Source organism: Trichechus manatus, unplaced genomic scaffold (assembly GCF_000243295.1).
Source record: "Trichechus manatus latirostris isolate Lorelei unplaced genomic scaffold, TriManLat1.0 scaffold00002, whole genome shotgun sequence".
NCBI lineage: Eukaryota > Metazoa > Chordata > Mammalia > Sirenia > Trichechidae > Trichechus > Trichechus manatus.
This window is the reverse complement of record NW_004443938.1, coordinates 19362201-19379393: the sequence shown is the minus strand read 5'-3', so window position 1 is coordinate 19379393 and position 17193 is coordinate 19362201. Positions and strand designations below refer to the sequence as shown.

The 17193-nt window shown below is 40.4% G+C and overlaps 1 protein-coding gene across 19 annotated transcripts in view; it reads right to left on the bottom strand.

Annotated features, from left to right (window-relative positions):
- Positions 1-17193, bottom strand: part of SYNE1 (spectrin repeat containing nuclear envelope protein 1) — a 540309-nt gene that overhangs the window by 21072 nt on the left and 502044 nt on the right. For 17 of the 19 annotated variants that reach the window (XM_023728949.1, XM_004368822.3, XM_023728947.1 and 14 more), the window contains 8 exons: positions 15578-15765; positions 14551-14701; positions 11549-11731; positions 11170-11307; positions 9137-9328; positions 7458-7791; positions 3706-3848; positions 1581-1707 (listed from right to left, as the gene is read on the bottom strand). In XM_023728949.1, coding sequence (XP_023584717.1) covers positions 1581-1707; positions 3706-3848; positions 7458-7791; positions 9137-9328; positions 11170-11307; positions 11549-11731; positions 14551-14701; positions 15578-15765 — 1456 coding nt within the window. Of the gene's footprint in view, positions 1-1580; positions 1708-3705; positions 3849-7457; positions 7792-7843; positions 7889-9136; positions 9329-11169; positions 11308-11548; positions 11732-14550; positions 14702-15577; positions 15766-17193 lie in introns of those variants that run through there. The other 2 variants (XM_023729001.1, XM_023729015.1) reach the window with 2 other exon arrangements.

The following is a 17193-nucleotide window of genomic DNA, read 5'->3' as shown; positions in this document are numbered from 1 at the left end:
GGTGGCTAACTTCAAAGAGCAACAGGAAAAAAAAGAAATTCCGTTGGGCATTTCTGCTGTTATTGTCACCTGCAGCTAACAGTACAATGGCTCTGCTTTTCCTATCTGCATTTTTAATGCAATGGAGTTAAAAAAAAAAAAAAAGATAGCTACATAGGACTTAACACTCTAAAAGCTTTATGAATAAACAATAATGTGCATGAAGATATCATTCAATTCTTGATTCCTATCTATAACAGGGGAGCCTTGGTGGCGCAGCGGTTAAGAGCTTGGCTACTAACAAAAAGGTTGGCAGTTCGAATCCACCAGGCGCTCCTTGGAAATCCTATCAGGCAGTTCTACTCTGTCCTATAGGGTCGCTATGAGTTGGAATTCACTCAACGCAACGGCAACTGGTTTGTTGTTTTTTTTTTTTGTTTGTTTGTTTGTTTGTCTGTCTACAACAGGACCCTGAGAGCACATATATAAAATGCGGACTCCATACATTAGAGAGTGCATTAAAACAAACAAAACATAGAAAAAAATAGCACAATGCTCTTCACCTTCCTCTATGTCACAGGAGATCATTTTAACATGGGGAAAGGCGCCCAGGACAGAATACTGTGGAATGAGCCTAAGTAGGATGTGATGGTTAATTCTCTGTGTCAACATGGCTAGGCTCTGGTTCCCAGGGGCTTAGCCAAGCACTAGTCTGGCCGCTGTCATGGAATAGTTACACATGGTTAAATCAAGCAGCTTTGGGTGAAGCAGATTATCTTCCATAATGTAATGTAGTGTAATGTCATCATCTTCCCTAACGCAAACTAATGTAATATAATCAATTAATCATTTGAAGTAATTCCAGTGTGGGGGTAAATCCTAAACTAATCACTTCTGAGCTATAAGGGGACCAGAGTAGATTTGAACACGTGTGCACACACACACACACACACACACACACACACACACACACGGGGGAAGACAGATGCCATATGAGGATCGTCTACAAACCAAGGAACCAAGAAATACCACAACTACCTACCCGGGGTGGATTATCCAGTAGGCAAGGTAAGCATTGTGCTTACCTTGCTTACCAGATCATCTGCAGTGAATAGTTTCACATTTTTCTCACCACATCAAAGATTCTCCTTCTAGGTATGGCTGGCATCTGGCTGTCTCCCAACCCCACAGCACCTTCCTTCAGAATCAAAGCTTGTTTTCAAATGTACAGTCTCTGACAGAGGCAGATGACATAGTAAACGAGGTAAGCATGGGCTTATTTGTGCTTATTTACTTTGATGTGGTGAAACCCATGTGAAATTATTCACTACAGATGATCTGGCAAGCAAGGTAAGCACCGTGCTTACCTTGCCTATTGGATAATCCACCCCTGTGTACCTACAAGGAAGGAATTGACATGGCCCAGGCCCTGATTTGAACTTTTAGCCTCCAGAACTGTGAGAAAATACATTTGTTCTTTAAAGCCACTCACTTGCAGTTATTTCTGTTACAGCAGCACTAGGTAACTAAGACATGAAGTGTAACAAAGTGCTTCAGGCCCTCCCATCTGACTCTTTCTTGAATTGCCTCTGCTCACTCACCCGCTGTTTGAGTTTCGGTGCTATCCAGGTTAACAAAGCCAGGGAAACTCTCTTCTTCCTCCTTGAGTTGGTGCTCCAGCCTCCTCACCAAGTCTATGCTGCCGCTGCACTCACCCAGCAGTTTCATCTGTTCGGACATAAAACACAGGTCCCGATTCTCACCAACACAAGAGATTCCAGGAAAAATAAATTGGGAGCTTCTCAACAAGCAGGATGCCTGCGTTTTACTTCTCCGTGGAGACTATGCTACTATATTAAAAATGAGCTAATGGTAGAAAACATGTTTTTAAACAGATGACAGAGTCTTATATATGGAAAGAAATCCTTTAAAATATACTTTGCTGATATGATTTTGTGGGAGAAATGTCCTCAAATTTCTTTTAAATTCACAAATCAAAACAGACTAAGCCAAACTGGATTTAAAACTGAGCCCTTAGTTGGCAAAACAATATATAATTTTTGGCAAGTTGTTCCTTCTTTCTTGACCTTAAACTAAAATGTGGAAACAATAATAATATTACCACAAATCTCACGGGAAAATTTTTTGCATTAAATAATTAAGATACTCAAAGCAAAAAGCAATATTAAAGCCAGATGTTTCATGAGAAAATTCAAGTAGTTTAACAGGTATTAAAAGGACTAAATTCTAACATCAAAGGAAAAGCTTCCAATATCATTTTTAATATCATGCACAGCATTCACAGATTAAAAGAACAACTCATTTCAAGGCACTCCTATGACACTGAACATAAAGTTATCTTTCAAACCCTTTAACAAATACAAACGCATTAAGTTACTTTGATTACTTTCGACTAAGGTTAAGCACAGCTTCAGTGATACCAGCATGCTCATCATAAGACCATACTATCCTTTAATGAAGACAAGTTTCACTGCCTCAGAGTTGGTATAACAGGTTAAACTGCACAGAAAATAAACTCACTATTGATTACTCTTCTGTAACTGTGAGGATGTTTTCAAACACATATAGCTAGAATGGTTCTCATCCCTAGTTTCAAAATGTAGTATGTGGGAGCTGTGATTAGAATTAGGGAAAATTAATTTTCAAAGGACCACCACCACCCGTCAGTCAGTTTGTCCTACTGTGGTGGCTTGCATGTTGCCGTGATGGTGGAAGCTATGTCACCAGTATCCCAATACCAGAAGGGTCACCCATGGTGGACAGGTTTCAGTGGAGCTTCTAGACTAAGACAGACCAGGAAGAAAGGCCTGGTGACCTACTTCTGAAAATTAGTCAATGGAAACCTTATGGATATAGCTACAATGATGGGTTTAAATATACCAGTGATGGTGAGGATAGCACAAGATTTCGTTCTATTATATATAAGGTCACCATGAGTCAGAGCCAACTCGATAGCAACCAGTGACAATTTCTCTTCCTTTTTACTAAGCAGTTTTTTGGATGTGAAAAGAACCTCTGAGGCAGGAAAGAGGTTTACTTTAAAATTCTCTTGCTTAGAGTATGTGTTGAGAACAGGTAGCTCTCAGGGGAAACTGATTTGTTCAGCAGATTGAGCAGAGCTAATAGAGTTATCATATATTTACTAACAGCTGCATAAATAGTGCTGTTAATAATATAGAGTTCCTTGCTATCTTTCCCCAAATCGCTCCTGTTAGTCAGAACTGTTTTTTTCTAGAATAAAAACGAGCATATGAAGAACAGAGGATAAAAACATTCCCCAAGGTCATTGAGTGAACCAATAAACCAAGGGGGGGGGGTACTAAATTCCATGTCAGTAATCCGTTAGCTAAAATTGGCTTCTCCAAAGATAATCTGAGTTCAAAAATTATTAGTTAGATCTGGAAAAATGCCTAATGACTTTTGGGATCCGAAGCATTTTGTTGCTTTCAACTAAACAAATCTTTCCAAGTGCTCAGTGTAAAGGAACGGGCTGGCCATGATAATAGGTAGTGTGCCCGGAAACAGACTCATTCTATCAAAAGGTAACTTAATAACAGGGCTTTGTTTCTCCCTTCAGCATTCACAGGTTCAGGGGGGCATGGTGTTCAGAGAACTTACAAAGCTCTCAAGCCGCAGACAGACGGTGCTTTGTCACAGAACTGTGATTAACGGACACATCATAATCAGGATGGGCAGGATACTCACGTAGCCTTTGTAGCTGGCGTCCAGCTCCGGTCCCGTGGGAGTTTTGCTGCGGATGATATTTTCGGTTTGCTGTATCCGGAAGTGACTGTCATCCAGGGCTTTGTCCAGTTGTCGGATCCGTGACTCTAAGGCACCGTGACTCCCTGCAGGGGCAACCATACAAATCTTTACTGGCTATTTCAAGTGTGACATTCAAGGGAAAGCTAAGGACATTGCCTCAGTTAAGGAAGCATAGAAATGGCACGTGTGGAGGTGATTATAAAGCAAACTTAGTACTAACGTGCTGGTGGGTTAGAAGTTTCCATGGCCCAGATGGTGAATGTGCTCACCTAGGACTCCTAGCTGACTGACAGTACAAAAATGCTCTATGCTCTGTCCTGAACAGGCTCGGAGGGGGGCTGCTCCTTCTTCTCTTTGGACCTCCTGATAATCTGAACGCTGCACGTTGTGAACGGCTTACTAAAAACCTGAAGCAGTGCCCACTGCTCCCTGATTATTAGGAGGCAGCTACTCCTCACTCTTTCTGTAGTCACTTCTTGAGCAGAGAAGATTAGTCCTCTAATTGTTCTTTCTGTTCCTCAGGAGAAGATCCTACCCCTGAAGGTCCTCGTGGCTGCAAGATTCACGTAAAGTACAACTTCAAGTTAACCAAGAAAAGACTGGTTCAGGTGAGTATGTATGAAGATCTCAAGCTAGCAGTTACTTGCTTTTATTTAAAATCTAAGAAGCCCTAGTGGTGCAACAGTTAAGTGCTCCACTGCCAACAAAAGGTTGGCAATTCAAACCCATTCAGTGGCTCCAGGGGAGAAAGGCCTGGCAATCCGCTTCTGTAAAGATTACAGCCAAGAAAATCATATTGGGCAGTTCTACTCTGTCACACATGGGGTCACTATAAGTGGGAATGAACTCAATAGCACCCAACAACAACATTTAAAATCTGAAATAAAATCAAGAGAAAGCTAAGGTTTTACATTTTATCACATCCTTACGATGTTCTTACTCATAGCTTAGAACTTCTGGCTCTTATCCCTTTCAGTGTTAAGACATTCTTTGAGATGTATCTCCAGATGCCATGAAGTCGATTCCAACTCATGGCGACCCCATGTGTGTCAGAGTAGAACTGTGCTCCAGAGAGTTTTCAGTAGCTGATTTTTGGGAGGTTGATCACTAGGCCTTGCTTCCAAAGTGCCTCTGGGTGGGCTCAAACCTCAACCTTTTGGTTAGCAACCAAATGCATTAACCATTGCACCACCTCAAGACTCACTCTCTCTCTCTATATGTATACATTTATGTCACTCTCTGAACTAAACAAGCGCAGTGATCATCAGAGTGAAGCCAGCACAGGGTGAAAGCAGAACAATACTAGTAAGCTTTATTAAATTTATTTCTTATCTAGAAAAAAGGCCTTTTAAATACCCCCAGGAAAGGTCCTCTGCTCTGATTCACTCCAGCCGTCATTATCTCAGTCATGCGACTGTGCTTCCTATCCTTTTACGTTTTTCGAAGATGTTTAAGTGTAAAATAATAATTCCGTGATGCAATATCTCAGCACAACCCTATTCTCCACCCTCCCCCAAATCACTGACCCTACACTCTGTCTAGCGCAGCATTAAGCCACACCTTTTTTCCTTCTTTAACTGTTCTTGTAAGAGATAGTTCTTTCTAGATATCTGAGGCTCAAGATACTGTGGATTATGTTTTTCATTTCAAATTATTTTGTGGGATAAGATTTATTAAATTAAAATCACAAAATCATAACTTATCAAATTAAAATGAAAATCATAAAATCAAAATCTTTTTAGAGCTGCACATCTGGTCGCACCCCTTGATTTATATTTGGACCCTGAGGTCAGGAGGATGAAGCGGGATGTCCAGGTTATGCATGCAGGCAGGTGGACGTGGGCCAGGGGGCTGCACCCTGACTTCCCACCCGAGATAGTTCCACCACCATCCCACCAAGTCAGCACTGCCACAACCAAATAGGACACCAGAGTATGTAAGCTGAAGACTGTTTTGTTTTGTATTTTCTGCTGGCACTGGGCATTCACAGGTTTATACCTCATGAGACTAATTCCCATTTAACAAGTTGAGAGGCTATTTCATTTCACTTTATTAAAGTCTTATTCTTGGTGTTGATCAGACAACTTTTTTTTTTCCTAGTCAAGCAGAAAGAAAGTTTTGCCTCAACATGCATGTGCCACAAAGCCGTGAGAGGGCTGCAGGTGTGCTCAGAGAGAAGGCTGGTTACAGGTGAGGGAGGGGGGCTTGCTCCGTCTTTGGGTGCCTACCAGAGGTATTTTTGATTGCATTTTCTGTGAGTTTTATAAAGGCCTCAGGACTTTCAGGGATCACTACATCTGCAAAAAGAGCACAGTCTAAGTTGACAGCTAAGTTCTAGAAGCCTTGACTCCCTGATGGTAGGAACATAACTTTCCTAGGGAAAAAAGGGAAGTTAGTCCCTCTGGACTGCACAGACAGCTCCTGTGTGGGCAGAGGGGTGTGAGCGTGTTCACACAGTTTCCTGCAATGAATCACAATGAGGGTTCACGTTTACTGAGAGTGTTTGACGAGCCAGGTACTGTGCCATGCACTTAACATGCGCTATCTCATTTACCCCCAGAGAAACCCTGTGAGGTTTTTTGGATTGTCATTCCCATTTTATAGATGAGGAAACTGAGGCCCAGAGGGATCGAGTTACTTATCCAAGTTTAAACAGCTGGTAAGCAGCAGACCTGAGATTTCAACCCAGACAGCCATAGGCTAGAGCAGTTCTGTCTAATAGAAATATGAGTTGTCTATGTAGGTTAAGAGCTCGGCTGCTAACCAAAAGGTTGGCAGTTCAAATTCACTAGCCACTCCTTGGCAACCCTATGGGGCAGTTGCTCGCTGTCCTATAGGGTCGTTATGAGCCAGAATTGGCCCAATGGCAATGGGATTTTTTGGTTTGGTATGTAATCTTAAAGTTTCTAATAGACAGTCACATTAAAACAGTAATAAGAAAGAGATGAAGTTATTTTTACTACCATATTTCACTAAAATGATACACCTAAATCATTATTATTTCAACATGTGCTCATACTTACAGGTGTCCTTCTAGAGAAGGTACGAGATGCACTTACAGGCGCTACAAATGGGCCTCTAGTTCTTTGCTCTATTTTTACTCACCTTCCTTCTCATGTTCCTATTTTTCTACCCATCCCATCACTGTGTTTCTTGAGTTTTGGTCCTTGTCGTTTCCCTTGGCACACTCGATCACAAAGCTGGGATGCACATCCCTCTCCTTCTTCTCTGGACTCTGCTGTATCCATGTGACCGACGTCTATTCATCCTCCAGGTCTCTGCTCAAGAGCCTCCTCCCTGAAGCCTTTCTTCAAAGCTCTGGGTGAGCTGCCCCTTGATTACACATCTACCTACCACCTGTGCATCCCTAGCATCACACCAAATCTTCAGACAGCCATTCCTTGCTTATTTGTCTGTCTTCAACACTTACGCTCTTTGAAATGAGAAGGAATCGTGTATCACCAGTACTTAGCAAACTGTCACACAGTGAGAACATAAATATATCTGAGATGAATCAACGCCATGCCAATTTTTGTGTTTGATTATCACAATATTCAATTATAACCTGATACACAATTTCCCCTGACGGGAGAAGGAAAAAAAAAAGATTGTAGATAGCCTATATGTTTCTGGTATAACATGAATTTCCTTTTATTTTCCTTTAAGCTGCCATACAGAAAGATCTTTCCTACCTGATAGGCCAACAGCTCCTCTGAGGTAGAAATCTTTGTCTTCTTGGCTCTCTTCATCCTCGGAATGCAGGGTTCTGGACACCGCAGACTCCAGGTCACGACTAAGGTCATAGTCATGATCCCACTCCAGGGGGATGGAGTCCACGCTGGCCGGGGTGTCTCGTCCTGACCGCTCGCTCCGGAGGGGCTGGGCCAGGGAGAGGGAGGGGTTGGAGGAGGGCTGGGGGGAAAGTACACTGTCTGCAGATGTGTCGTGCCAGTGAAGGTCAGAGAGAGCCGCCGAGTCATCGAGCTCCAGCTCTCGGTCAGAAAGGTCCTGCTCATCGTCTGGTAGCTAGGAAGCATTCAAGCCAGCCCTGTTACTTCAGTGGTCACTGTATGTGCCACCTGCCCCCCAGATCTCAGTGTTCAAGCTTATCTGGGCAACATCTCTACCTTGGTAGAAATATAATATTAAACTTCATATACAAAATAAATAAGAACCTTCTGATCACTTTTTAACATGTACTATTAATCTACAGAAGTCTCCGCTTTACCACTGACAAAATGGGAATAATATTAAAACCTTCACACTGATGTTGAATTGATAAAAGATTAAATAAAATAATGTAAATAAAGGCAACCCAGGACCACGCCTGTAACACAGTAAGTACACAACCTTAAACTCTATGGAACACAGTTCTACTCTGACATACATGGGGTCTCCATGAGTCAGAGTCAACTCGACAGCAGGAATAAAAGGAAATTACCAATAAAACTTAAACCAGTTGCTGTCAAGTTGTCTCTGACTCATGGAGATCCCATGTATGTCAGAGTAGAACTGTGCTCCATAGGGTTTTTGATGGCTGTTTTTTTCAGAAGTTGATTGCCAAGCCTTTCTTCCAAGGCACTTCAGGATGGCCTGAACCTCCAACCTTTGGGTTGGTAGCCAAGTGCGCTAACCACCTACACTACCTAATAAAACCTTAGTTGTCCTTTTTACCTTATATCACAGATATGAAGTATATTTATCACAGAAAATTCCAAAGCTTCTAATAACATCTCTACAGATGAGATATAATCATGGTAGCAATTAGAGAAAAGGAAGAGGGAAAAAAAAAATGACCTAAATATAATCTCATTGATTGAGCAACTGTTGACATTGCTCATATTCATCTCCTTGTTTCTTCCAGAGGCTGCCTTATCTTCCATGGAAGATATGTGCCAAGTACTCTTGTAAGCTCTTGCCATATATTAACTCATTTACTGCTCAAAACTTTCCTAGAAGGTAGGTGCTGTTACTGAACTGGTGCAAGCGGTTAACATGCTTGGCTGCTAAACAAAAAGCTGGCAGTCTGAGTCCACCCAGAGGCATATAGGAAGAAAAACCTAGCAATCTGTTCCCCCAAAATCAGCCAGTAAAACCCTATGGAGCACAGTTCTACTCTGACACACGTGGGGTTGCCATAAGTCGGAATCAACTGGATGGCAACTGGTTTTATTACGAACCCTGTTTTATGGTTTAAGGAACTGGGTCAAGAGAGGTGAAGTAACTTGCCCAAGGTTCCGTAATCAATAAGTGTCAGAGCCAAGACTTGAACTCAGGCAATTTGTCTCCAGAATCTGGACTCTTATCCACTGTACAATGCTACTCGTCTACACATAATTAGTTCACTTCAGAAAAAAAAAAAGTTACATACAGGCAAACGAATCAGTTTCTTATGGTATCTTTCCACGCGGCCAAAGACCTCCTGACAGTAGCGCCGGAGTTCATCCAGCTCTTCTTCAATGACAGCTGCGTCCAAGGGCTCACTCTTTTCTATCAGCTGTTCTCCTTGGGCAATTATCTGCTCAATCTTGTTGTGGTTCAGTGAAATTTCCCGCTGGAAGGCCTGGACAGCACAAACCTCATGTAATTTTTATTGCTCACACAGACAGGAAAGAATTGTAAGATATGTATTTCTCATTACGTTAGAAAAACTCTATTGGTGATATTTCATTTACCGTATACCGTGAAACCTGCAAAAAATGGAACCTGTGTAAGGCGGGAACCTGTTAGAGAAGAAAAACTCAAATATTTTCCACTAATAGAGAGTGACAGGAAAGTGGTAAGACTGTACCCTGTCAAAGGTGGAAAACTTGCCAGACCTGGGAAAAAAAGGCAGTCCTGTCGAGTGCCAGCTCTCACAGGTTTCACCGTACAATGACAAGTCAAGAGACTATTAGAGACTTAATAAAAATACTAAGATCAGGAGTTAGAAATGGAAATGCTAGAGTTTTATGACCATAAAGTTGCCTTTTGCTAATAACATTTACCACCGTTAGACAGCGTGGGTAAAGAATCACAGGAAAAAAATGTCCAAACACATTACAAAGCTTACAGCACTGACTATCCCCTGATAGAAAGCAACAGCAACCAATACAATGCCACTGAAATAAATTTAGCACTTCGAAGAAATATGCTGAACATTTTCATTTTAGATTTCCGTATCATGTCAAACATGACTAAGAGCACCCATCCAAATGACAGTCACAGATTCTTCTTCGAAGATTCTTATTGTTTCAGGACATAAGCAGATAATAAGGTTACAGTGATTTGAAAAACATAGAATTCTCAGGGGATTATTTAGATTCAGTCTGTATGGTTCAAAAGAGTTGAATTATGACCACTGGGTGCAAGTTTCAGAGGATAAATTTTGCTTCAATTCAAGGGAAATCTCTGGAATGGTGGAAAGTTTCACATGATGGAAAAGACTGCCGGGGGAGAAGTTGGGTGGTGATAAGGTCCACAACACTGTCAGACTCCAAAACGAGAATATGCAGCGAATACCTGGTAGAAACTTCTGGTTGGAGGATTTAAACATTAATTTGCCTGTGAGAAGATGTGGAGCAGTGTGTGGGGAGGAATGAGGAGGGGATAGGGGAGAGTGTGGGGTGTGAGGTGTGGAGGGGTTGGGCAGAAAAGCAGGGTTTACTATTATATGATTTTTTTCATTCTGAGAATCTATGATTAAGGGTCACTTTCTTGCTTTGTTGTATCAACCTAAAGAGATAAATATCAAGATTGTTCTTTAAAAAAAAACTATCTATCTACCTACCTACCTATCATCTATCTATCAATAGATAGATCAATCTACCTATCTATCTATCTATCTATCTATCTATCTTGGGAAGAAGACTTTATAAGCTATCTGCTACACAATTCAAGTTGTTACACACATTTTCTTTAAGGAATAGTTACACCGAACGTATATTCCTCCTATTTAAATTTCTAGCCAGCCATTATGTTTGAATTATGTCGTGAAAAATATCAAGTGTACTCAAAGTTTAATTTATTTAATTTAACATCTAGAAAAGTCTTCATGGAGTGAAACCCCAACATAAGAAAGTAGTATTTCCCTGGACCATGGAGATCAAATGAACTGTTTAAAGGTGCTATAAACAAAACGGAAAAAAACAAAGACAACCACAAAAAAAAAAAAAAAAAAAAAATTCCCTAACTCTCTTTTAACCAAGTTAATAACTGGAAGTGTATGTGTCAGCAATGGTTATCTCTGGGTAGTGCTCTTTATTTTCTTTTTAATATCGTTTGTATTTTCTGAATTTTTTGGCAATCCAGAACAACTTTTTTTTTTTTAAGAATTCTACCATGTTCTTCACAAAAGAATCTACAAATTCTCTCCTTTTCAGACTTTCTTAGCACTGGTAATCTGAAAAATAATATATCTGTTACCTTGAGTTGTTTTATTTTAGCTTGAACATCACATTCAGAAAAATGCTCGATATTAGTGAGTTGCAGATCCATCTCTGTTAGCCAGACCAGAATGCTGTCCCGAGCAGTCTCAAATTCCTCACGCTGGCCAATAAAATGCTGGATGTGAAAAGAAAATAATCAACTAGTCCACATAAACATACTGAGATGGCACAGACAATTCCAATATTCTTCTGGAAAGTCATTTTCTCAACGAGCAATGAGAACCCTGCAATCCTTTACCGTATCACTTCCCCAGGATCCTAATCTTCCAAAATCATTGAAATTGTCTGAATATTGTGTTCAAATAGCCCACCCCCACCCGCTGGGTCTCTAAGTCACCAAAAGGCATGATAGAGACCTTGAGTCTGCGCAAGATGGAGGTGACACGCTTTTGCAGGTTGTCCCATCTCTGGTTGCCGTCGTGAACCATCTGTTTGAGGCTGCAAGCTGAGTCTGTGCGATTCTCCCGGGCCAGGCGGCGGTACTGCTTGTTGATTAGTTCCAGCTGGGTCAGGCTCTCATGGACCTGTCGTTGGAAGGCCTATAACCACAAAGAAATGTATCAGTGAACGAGATCAGTGAAGGGTTCTCAGGAATGGCTCCTGGTTTTCATGTTCTTGGGTCAGGCAGAACGGGAAGTTACACTATCACAGAGAGAAAAGAATAATTCCTAGTGAGAGGATACTTCCCCTTGTTAAAGCAAAGTAATTTAGTCAATGTGACTTAAGGAACGGGGGTGGATCAAAAAAATATGTAAGAAAATGGTGAATAATTTTGTGTGTGTGTGAACGATCGTGAGGATGGTGCAGGATCAGGCAACGTTTCATTCCGTTAAACACAAGGTGGCCGTGAGGTGGAAGTGACTTGATGGTAACAAACAACATGGATGTAATTGACTCCCATAGACATGCTGAAATCTGAGTAGTTTAAAATGTTCAATGTTTCTGATGTCCTCACTGAAAAAATACCTACCGTAAAAGTGTTTCAACATATTTGTAAAGCAGGTAATTTCCTAAAAATCCAGAAATTGCTTCAGTTCTTCGTCCATTAAGAAAAAACATCAAAACAACCTTTTGCGGAAGGCCCTCTGAACACAAGCCGTTATTTCACTTTATAAAAGCAGTTTACTAAAATACAAATAATGTTTCATTAAAAAAAAAAAATTTGGAACATGCTCTATGTCCTTTTTGTTGTTCCATAAATTAGTCACAGTTTGTATAAAATGTGTTAGAGCTGATGAGAGTGTTTAGTTTTGAGGTCACTTTTGAGGTAAAATTCTCCATGTTCTTTCTCTCTGCAATAAAGCATAGCCCTAACAACAACAACAAAAAAATTATGAAGGTTTTTTTTTTTTTTTTTTCCAAACTTATGTGTTTGATTTGTGACTGATCTTTATCCTGGCATTGGATAATTTTATAATTAATTCATTGGACTACACTCAGCTACACTCCATATTTCTGCTTTACTTATCACACTGTTCACCTGCTACACATTTCTGCCTCTTGAATGGTTTTCCTTCTGTGACTTAAATAGCAGCTTTAAGAGTCTTCATCATAGTAAATCCAATCTTCTACTATATAAAATTTCAAGGTATTTCCCCAGCAAAGGAAGTGGTAAGGAAAGGGTTTGGCCCCACGAGCGGGCACCACTGCACTCCCAAGTCCGTCCCAATCATTCATGCCATTGAACAGGCAAAAGGTTGTCTTCCAAGAAAATTTTGTTTCGGTGATTTACTTCCATCTCTTAAGCATATTAACTACAAACCACAAGTCAAGTTCATTGCCGCCGAGTCGATTCCGACTCATAGCAACCCTATAGGACAGAGTAGAACTGCCCCTTAGGGTTTCCAAGGAGAGGTTAGTGGATTTGAACTGCCCACCTTTTGGTTAGCTGCCGAGTTCTTAACCACTATGCCACCAGGGTTCCACTATAAGACACAGCCATGATAAAATCATTCATTACAGAAGCTACCTATATGACTATTTTTTGCCAGAATATCTTAGAGTTTAAAATAGCATCGACAAAGAGCTGGCATAATCAGCTTTGCAGTATAAGCCAATTATAAAAGGTTTAACCTTTATGACACTGAGTGTAATAAGATTTTGAATGGTAGCACTCACAGAAATACTGGTTCACATTGCAATGACCCAAGAGTCTACTGTGGCTTTCCACTAAAGGTTTCGAAGGAAAAACCTTTGCATAGGAAAAATTTTTTTTCCTGGAATTTACTAATACAGCTATATATGAATTCACCTATTTGGCCATCAGAATAATCATTATTTATGTCATATAACAGCTTTTTAAGGTTTCACGAGAATCATCTATGACTCTTAGGTTTTAAACCCCACAAAAGAAAGAAAAAAAACCAACAAACAAAAAACTCCCAAACTTCCTATTTCCCAAACAGACTTCAGTAAGTGCCTAGTTAACTGATGTTGAAAGCTAAAAATGAATCCAGCTGGTTTGGGTTGGATTTTTGGTCTTATTTTAAGCATCTTGTGGAGCCTGGGGCAGAATTAGCAAATGAGACTGAGTTTTGTAAGAGGGAGGCCTCAGAACAGTTTGCTGTCGATAGATATGAGCACATATCTGCCTATCAGTGGGAATTGAAGAGACAAGAAACCTCAAATTAGAAAACTGTCAACTTTAGGCTACATCAGGTCCCCTGTGAAAATGAGAGACAGCTAAGTGGGGGCTTCAGTGTGTCCCAGTAACAATGGAATCAAGATTGAGCAAATAGGCAAGTCAATGGAATCAATTATTGAATGTCCTTTTGTCATGAATATGATTATGCCACTACTATTTCTGTCTTCATATGATTGAAAAGTCTTGGTGATCCAAAAATGGCAATGTTCTTTGTTTTGTAACTAGAAATGAGTTTTAATTATATGTTTTATTCACTTCTAGAGTCATCTCTATTTTAACAATGAGTTTAAAAATATGTAAGTCTATGCTCCAATTAGATTTAAAAAAAATCAAGAAAAGAGATTTGGAAGATAGATTGGTAGAGTATGGAAAACCATAAGATTTTGATCTTAGGAAAGATGATTGATTTTGAAAAATTCTGAAAGAAAAATAATGCCAACATCTTTTTGGGGGGACTCATGTTTCTTGTTTTCTAACAGAATTTCTCTTCATTACTACTTTATTTGTAATTCTTTATCATCTTCAATGAAAATAAAAACTGCCTTTCCCCACCTTCTTCATCCGTTTATGAGGTAATACTAAAGATGGCTACAAAACCATCACCTGGCTGTTGGAACAAATAATGTGGGGATGCACAGTTAGTTTATGTCTTAGAACACCAACTACCAGCTGGCTACTTTAATAAGGATTAAATATTCTGGGATTATGAATCACCTCAAATTTCTTTAGTTCCTCCTTGGCAACTGTATAGAGCACCCCAGAAGAGCTGGGGAAGGCAGCTGTCCTTTCCGAAATCTTCAGCCAATCTTCAAAACGAGAATAGTCATCCAGAAACTTCTGCCATAATCGCCACGTCTCTTCAATTCTGAGACACAAAACGAGAGGACAGAATGTGATTGTTTGAAACTGTTTACGCTCCAGAACACTGCCTGATGCCTGCCACAGGATTAAGGGGGCCCGAACAAGCAATTCTTGGGCCAAACAGTAACTGTGCCTTGAGCCACATTTGACCAGAGTGAAAAAGAAACAATTGTTTAAGCTAAAGTAAAACAGCTGTTTTTTTTTTTTTTTCCTAAAAACATGTCCTGCAGCTCTGGACCTGGAAATAGTCAAATAGAATATGATAAGCACAAACTATGAGCCATCCTGGATATGTGCAAGGAAGTTTAGAAATGCAACACCATGTTTACAGTTAACACTCAGGCCAAAGTTCCAGTGAAATAAAACTGAGGTTTGAAAAATCCATTTCAGCCCAACATCAAACCTACCCTAACAACAACAACAACAACAACAAAAACCCAACCTATTACAGCATGGCAAATATTAAACTTTCAAGAGTTTACCAGAGTGTATAATGATTGAGTCTTAAGCCGTTACAATAATTTTCTAATGCATTCCTATTTTTTATCACCTTAAATTTCAAGGGACTTAAAGATAAACAGTGTTTCTCTTTAAATGAATTCATTTTCACAGCCCCAAGTTCTGTAATATTATACTTGTTTGGCAAGAACACATTTTTATTCTTCTGAATTATATTTAAACTGTTAAGTCGGGCATAATTTGGCTTGGTATATGTATGTGTTACCTTTACCGACTTATTTTCCCAACCAAATGAAGACTTGCATGCTTGGGAAACCAAGAGGCTTCTTGGGCATTGTAACCAAAACGAAATAGTGAACAATGAATACTCCGAGCAGAGTTTTTTGGTCTTTCCCCTAAGCCTTTGACAGTCCCAGCTTACTTGAGCCTCCTTTCCATGGACATAGCACAGATGTTTCTCCATCGTCGGTCCAGGTTTCGTGTCGCCTGCTGGATGGAGTCACACTCCGCGTCGGTGGCGCAAGCATCACAGTCGTGCAGCAGGACCTCACATAGGTTGAGGACTGAGGCGACACCCGTGCTATGCTTCTCTATGTCTCTCTGAAGCTCCTGCAAGGGAACACAGGGTGCTTTATTCAAAAGTTACATGTATACAGATAAGAGAAACTGCAACAGTATTCGCTGACTGTGACACATGGCTAGGATAAACCTTGAAAAATATTTTAGTTCCTTGGATGCGTGAGATTTCTTGAACCTCATTTATGAAATCCGGCAAGCCCAAAAAACCAAGCCTATTGCCAGTGAGTCAATTCTGACTCATAGTCACCCTGTAGGACAGAGTAGAACTATCCCAAAGGGTTTCCAAGGTTATAATCTTTACAGAAGCAGATTGCCACATCTTTCTCCCAAGGAGCGGCTGGTGGGTTCTAACCATCAATCTTTCAGTTAATAGCTGAGCACTTAACAACTGCATACCAGGGCTCCTGGAAACTTTCTCAAAAGTGTGAGAAAATAAATCCAGAAGTATTTCGGCTATGTGAGCAATGGCAAAATATAAACTGAACAAACGAGATAGAATTAAGAGTGAAACTAGTTCTTTAATTACTGCAAAATCAATCTTATCCTAGTTTCTACTTCTGAGATAAATTACTTCAGTTTCAATCAATCAATCAACCAATAACAGGAATACATGTGCACCTGCTAAGAGCTGGTGCTCCAGAACTAGCGCTTACGCTCCAAAGACCCGCAACCTTGTTTTAAACAGTTAATGACACTATACTTCAAAGGTCAGATTTTACTGTCCAACCAGCCTTGAACTTTCTATAGGAGACTGAGAACTGCAAAGGAGGGCCCATTTAGAAAATATATTGGGATTTTGTACTCTTAAGTACTTAATCACATCTCACTTTCTTTGAAATTTAAAATTTTAAATCTATCTCCGGTGTGGGTTGTGCTAAGTCAGTTTTGTTTATAATAACTAAAGCACCTGTGCATATTTGCCTTTTAAGGAAACCCTGGTGGTGCAGTGGTTAAGAGCTACAGCTGCTAACCAAAAGGTCGGCAGTTTGAATCCACCAGGCGCTCCTTGGAAACCCTGTGGGGCAGTTCTACTCTGTCCTATAGGGTCGCTATGAGTCGGAATCGACTTGACGGCAACGGGTTTGGTTTTTTTGGTTTACCTGTGAAACTTTATTTTAGAAACTAGTACTTGCTAGAGGCGATCATATCAGAGTGGCCTTTCATGTCCTGAAGTTGATTATGACTTAAACTTATGTCTCAAAATAACCTTGCTATTTCTTACAGTCTATATAATTGCTCAAGTGGCACCACGGTTAAGTACTCGGCTGCTAACCTAAAGGTCGGCAGTTCAAACTGACCAGTGACTCTGGGGGAGAGAGACCTGGTGATGTGCCTCTGTAAAGACTACAGCTGGGAAACTCCATGGGGCAGTTCTGCTCTGTCACATGGGGTCTCTACGAGTCAAAATCAACTTGGCAGCATACCACAACAACAACACACAGTTGCTCAGCAGATAAC